This window comes from Erithacus rubecula, assembly GCF_903797595.1.
Source record: "Erithacus rubecula genome assembly, contig: scaffold_301_arrow_ctg1, whole genome shotgun sequence".
Lineage (NCBI taxonomy): Eukaryota > Metazoa > Chordata > Aves > Passeriformes > Muscicapidae > Erithacus > Erithacus rubecula.
Genome location: NW_027636027.1, coordinates 112,501 through 118,278, shown reverse-complemented (window position 1 = coordinate 118,278; position 5,778 = coordinate 112,501). Strand labels below are relative to the sequence as shown.

Sequence of the window (5,778 nt, the reverse complement as noted above, 5' to 3'; positions counted from 1 at the left end):
TTGCCAGTGGTCATGTGGTGGTTTCAGCTCAGGAAAGAGACCATGGTGCTGTTTTCAATTATGTTTGGAATGCAAGGAAATGAGGTACAAAGCCATTTTTTTCATATTTCTCATGTAAAGTTTTATTTGTGTTAATCCTGTGATAAAGCATTTTATTCTTACAAACCTTAAAACAACATGCTGAATTCCAGTGTACAAAAATAACTGTCTTAAAAAAAAAAATTAAATTTTAGCACAGTGTTACTGGAACCAAGTATGTTCTTCATATCCCCCTTTTTACTCCAGAAACAGCTTCCACATTAAAAGGAACAAGGACAGATTCAGCGTGAGATGTAAACTCTGTTGCAGGCCCAGCTGCTCACTCCTGCTCTGCTGGTAAGGACAGGGGCAGAAGCTGAGCCCTGAGGGCAGTGGATGTGGCACTGCTCTGCAGAGTGAGGTGGTGCCTGCTGCACCCCCAGAGGACAAAGCAAAGACTTGGCTGCCCCTTCCAGGGGGAGGGAAGTGCCCAAAGCCCTCCCACACTCTGGAGAGGACCCCGGGCTGAGGGATGTGCTTTATACCCATCCCTCCTTCCCACCCTGACCCCCAGACCCAAGCCTCTCTGGCACTGGCCCCAAAGCTGCTGTGCTCCAACAGCACAGTCACATCTCACTGCTGAAGAATCAGACCCTGCCAAACCCACATCCCCAAGGAAAGAAAATAAACATACAGCTAGTGAGGAGCACTGCCTGGGGACAGCCCCAGGGATGGAGGGGTCCCCTCTGGCTGGGCACATGGGCAGGGTGATGGTGCCCAGCACGCTGGGTCAGGGACAGACTGGAATTCAGGTGGGAGAGAGGGACAGGAATAAAGAGAAGGCAGAGCCAGAGCCAGGCAGTGCCAGTGCTGCCTGCTATCACCAGGATTTCTGTTTGGACCTCTTCTTCTTCTGCTTTATAAGGAATAGATTGTCCCTGCTGTCAGGACTTGCGTTTTTCTGCTTTTTCCATTTCTTCTTCCTTTTGGCACCTTCTAGAGGCTGCTGCACACACATGGCCTTGCTGCCTGAGAATGCCTGGAAAAGGGATTTGTGGACCTTGCCTCCCTTGCAGCCCCGAGGGAAGTCCTCTGGTTCACAGTGGATTTCAACACGCCTCTTGTGCCTCTTCTCCTGGGCTTTCTTTGTCTGGAACACCTTCATCTTCTGCTTACTGTTCTTGCTGTGCTTCCCCTGCTGTTCTTTCCAAAGTTTTCTCTTTTTCTTGTGGCTGGGCACCTCAAGCTGCTCTTCCTGCAGTGGTGTTTCAGCCTGCTCTGGCAGAAGGCCAGCTTCCTGCAGGTCTGCAAAGCAGAGTGGATTATTTCAATACCTAAAGAACCTGAAACCTGGTGCCTGAGCCATCACAGCTCTCCTTAGTTATGTATGAAGTTAGACAAAAATTTATCTCTGGCAGATTTTTCGCTGTGGGTTTTTCCTGTCATCAAGCTATAATCTTAACAAATCGTGATTTAATCCCCTTCCTGCTATTTCATGACATTTTTAATGTCAGCAGATTTTTCAGAATTAAAACACCTTTCAATGCTGACTGAGTGACTTTGACACAGTCAATTTCCATGATAGACACGGATGAGTAAAATCACAAATCTTTTACTACCACCAGGCTACCTGTTCAAATCCATGCAGCTTTTCCCAACACATGGAAATAATCCCACAATGTTTCTATAAAGCACAAACACAGCACTGAAAAGTGGGAGGGAATCTCCCAAATCACACTGTACCTGCCACCTTTCTTTTCAGCCTGCTGGCTCTCCTCCTGATATCACACTCATCATCGTAGTAGTAGACGAAGGGAGAAGTGGGGAACATGTTCCCCTGCATCCTCTTCTCTGGGCACTCCTGCAAAACACACCAGGTCACCAGGGCAGCTGAGTGCTGACTCCCTGCAGGACAGACAGCCAGGGCCCCCAGGTGCTGCTCTCTGCCCGTGGCCAGCTGGCAATCCCTCCTGAAACACCCCTGCCCTCCTGCAGCTGCCACACACCTGCAACACCCCCACAACAGGTGAGGGCAGGTGAGCACCAGCACAGCTGCTGACAGGCTGCTGGACACAGGGAGGTGAGGTTATTCACCTCTGGAGCTCCTGGCTCCTACTTTGTTGGGTTATCTTAAATAAGCAAAGCAGCTAATAGTTGCTTGAAGTTATTTATTACAAAGCACATCAGTCTCAAAAGGCAAAAAAGCAGTAGCAAAAGCAAAAGCAAATGGCAAGAGCAAATGGCTAAAAGCACCAATTCTTCCCAATACATACTGTCATCTAGGACTTTTCCAACAAGCTAAGATGCAAACTCAGAGCACCACTCCTTAACCTGTTAGAATTCCAGTTTCTTAGCACACCAGGTTATGCATAAACTATGCATATGACCTATCTTGTTCTACCTGGAAAATGTCAGCAATATTCTTACTAGAGCTCTGTTGTGTCTAAGCACTGTGTACAGCTGTGGGCCTGGAGCCTCTTGCTGAAAATACCAGTATGTTTAAACCCTTCACTAGAACCTGCACTTCTACTCTGGTATCTGAACCTTTTATTTACTAAAAGCATTAGAACTCACCCTAAAACTGACTTACTGACTCACTTACTTATTCTAAAACTTATGTGTGAGTGGCTTAATATACTTCAATGCATCCAAAGGCTTTAATTCAACCCCTGCACTCTGATTTCTCTCTGAAGAAGAATTCAGAAGAGAATTCAGAATTCAGAGAGATCCCTGACTCACTGACCCCAATACAGGGACAGGCTAATGCTGCAGCAGGGTGCTCTGCACATGTCAGAGTGCAGGGGACAGAAAGGGAAAAAGAAGAGGAGGAGAGCCCTGAACAGACAGCTGAGGAGAGGAAGGGGCTGACTCTGGCATCACGAGTGTGCCAGCCTATTTCCCAAATACTTGGGACAGAAATGTAAGTTTTTTCACTGCTGTACACAGTTTTATCCGTGTTTTGAGAGCTAGGATAACAGGAACACTTCCTGTGATTCTGCTTTTCCTCTGGGTACCAGGTGACATTGGCAGGTGCTTTATTCTCCTTTATCCTCCTTGCCAACTGCTTGTTACCTGCTGTGCTTTGCTTCAGCACTTTTCTCTTCTTAGCTACTGCTGAGATCATAGAAACACAGAATCCCACAATGGCTTGGCTTGGTAGGGACCCTACAGATGATCCCATCCCACCCCTGGCACGGCAGGGACACTCCCAGTGTCCCCAGTGCCCAGCCTGGCCTGGGCACAGCAGGGATCCAGGGGCAGTGCCACCCTGTGCCACCCTGCCCACCCTCACCACCAATTTGTCCCTGACAGCTGCTGCAGCTCTTGGAGCCATTCTGGTGACACCTGGGCCTCACCACTCTCCAGGAGCTGTCAGGAGCTTTTTCTGCCCTGATGTCTGCACCATGGACCAGCAGCTTTCCTGCTGCCACCTCTCAGTGCCACCCCAGCCCTGCCCCTGCCTGCTTCTTTCCCTGCCACAGGCACAGCACAGCAGAGAGGCACTTCTGTATTTTGCATTTCTCAGCTTCTTTTTGGCATCTGCTTGGCTGAAATTTAGTGGAGGTTCAGTTTTCCTGCAAGTGTGTTGCCTGTTTTTGGGAATGGTGTGTGCATGGGAAGATCTGGTATCTCTTGTGTTGATATCAGTTTATCCCCCCTCATTCAGACATTGCTCAGGCTGTTTCTGCTCCTTGAACACTACCAAAAATACTTCCTTATGTTCCTCAACTTTGAGAGACATAAAATGTCCAGGAGTTGCTTTCCTCCCTTTCTGATTTTCAGTTTCTACCATTTTCAACCTAAGTACTTACTATCAGCTCCTCACACATAATTCCTAATTATTTTTAAAAGCAGCCTTAATAATGACTTAAGGAATCAATTTACTGCATTCTTAATAATTACTCTTTATTTTTACAGCAGCCAAACTTGTGTGCATGTATGTCTGTCTTCCCCCAGTGATGGTTTTTTTGACAATTTCATAAAAGTAAAATAAACAAAAAACCCCAAGCTTTTCACAAAGCATACTGGATAGCTGGAGGGGCTGACATACAAGAGTAGGCAGAAGGGAAGACAGGAATTTTCTGGCAATTTGCTGTTTCTAAGCTACAGGAAAAAAATAAGCAAAACTCATTCAATGCATGATTAACATTTCTAGAATATTTGTGGCTTGGCTCCTGCATTTATTCCATAAAAGAAATAACACAATTATTTGTTTAGTGTTGGTAATTGCAGGTACAGAGCTGAAGTTGACATAATAGGCACAAAAAGGTGATAAATATCACCAAAACACCCTGGCAGATGCAGCCACATCTCCTGTTTTTACTGAAGGCACTTACACCTTGTGGTGTCCCCTTCACTAGGCTGCACCTCACAGAAGGACAGTGCCTTAGTTCAGATGTTGAACTAAACTAGGAAACTGCAAATAAGGGTGATCACAAGCAGGCAGAAATGTAAGATTCCCAAAACAGTGCTGAAATAGCTGTGCTGATTGTGGTGAAAAACCTGACGTGACGCTGAACGTGGCAGCGAGGCACTAACGTGAAAAATAGAAAGGGGGGAAAAATAGAAGCTGTATTCAGCAGCTGTTTTCCCATGAATATTCTCTCTCCCAGGCAGCCTCAAAGCAATGAAGCTGCCAAGGAGAGGCAGCACCTTGCACTTGCTCCTGTGTGTAAATGAGACGGTGAGGTCCCTTCACACGCCCCAGCTGGGCTCCTGCAGCCCCCCACCCACCCAGCAGGGAAGGATCTGCAGCCCAGGAGTGCAGGGAGAGCCCCACTCACGTGTCCCAGGTGTCCTCTCCTGGAGCAGTTGTAGCAGTAGGGGGACACGGAGCGCTCCGGGCGGGAGCCGCCTGCCTGGATGGGCCCCGGCTCAGTCTGCAGGATGGAAACACACAGCCATGAGTCTGCTGCTAGGCTGGATTTAAAGTAAATTACAATTGCATAAATATAATTGCATTAAGCTTAGGTCAATACGCTCCTGGCTTGCTGTTGGAATAGTAAGTTTGAAAAAGCAGCAACGGGCTGATGTTACTGCAGTTTTGTAAGAGAGGTTCAGCCTGAGCATCACAAATGGGGTGGGAAGAGGCACCGCTGGCATCCTGCCCACCAGGCCATGTTATCTCAGTCTGAATGCAAACTGCTGGTCTGTCTCCCCCTCTCGTGTGTCCCAGCCCCTCAGACACAGCTGGGAGGCACAGTGCCCAGGGAGAGGATGGAGACCAGCCCCAGCTCCACGGCACACACAGGGTGCCCCAGCACCACCAGGGCATGAGGAATCCTGTCCCGAAGGAAGCTGAACTCCGTGTGTTTCCCTCTCTCTGGGCTAAGGGAGCATGGAAGGCTGGCCCAGATTTCACAGCTTGGCAAAGCTCATGGCAGGAATGGCTTTTTATCCCTTAAATGTGCATCACTGTCTCTTCTGCTGTGGGAGCCCCCAGGAGAATGACAGCAGTGTTTGTAAAATAGGCAGGAACAAGAGGAACCTTCCAGGGCCATTCTTTATGAGTCTGATCACACTGCCAGGGTCACCTCCCTGTGAACCCCCAGCCCTGGGCTCCAGCGTGTCTCTGAGCCATGTTCCTCAGCTCACACCCACGCACCAGGAGGGGCCTGAGGGAAGCTCAGAGCAGTGACACATCCTACAGTGATTTGTGACAAAAGGTGGGGAAGCAGGAGAGGGAAACACTACCACCGATAAAGCACTCTGCATTTCTCATCCATGTCTCACAGCAAGAGCTCTCCAGCTAACAGCACT

General features: G+C 48.4%; 1 protein-coding gene across 3 annotated transcripts in view; it reads right to left on the bottom strand.

The window, feature by feature from the left end:
* Positions 1–784: 784 nt before the first annotated feature.
* Positions 785–5,778, bottom strand: part of ZCCHC7 (zinc finger CCHC-type containing 7) — a 92,865-nt gene continuing 87,871 nt past the window's right edge. For all 3 annotated transcript variants that reach the window (XM_079332432.1, XM_079332430.1, XM_079332431.1), the window contains exons 7-9: positions 4,803–4,898; positions 1,762–1,879; positions 785–1,323 (exon numbers count right to left, since the gene is read on the bottom strand). In XM_079332432.1, coding sequence (XP_079188558.1) covers positions 899–1,323; positions 1,762–1,879; positions 4,803–4,898 — 639 coding nt within the window. In that variant the 3' untranslated portion in view covers positions 785–898. The remainder of the gene's footprint in view (positions 1,324–1,761; positions 1,880–4,802; positions 4,899–5,778) is intronic.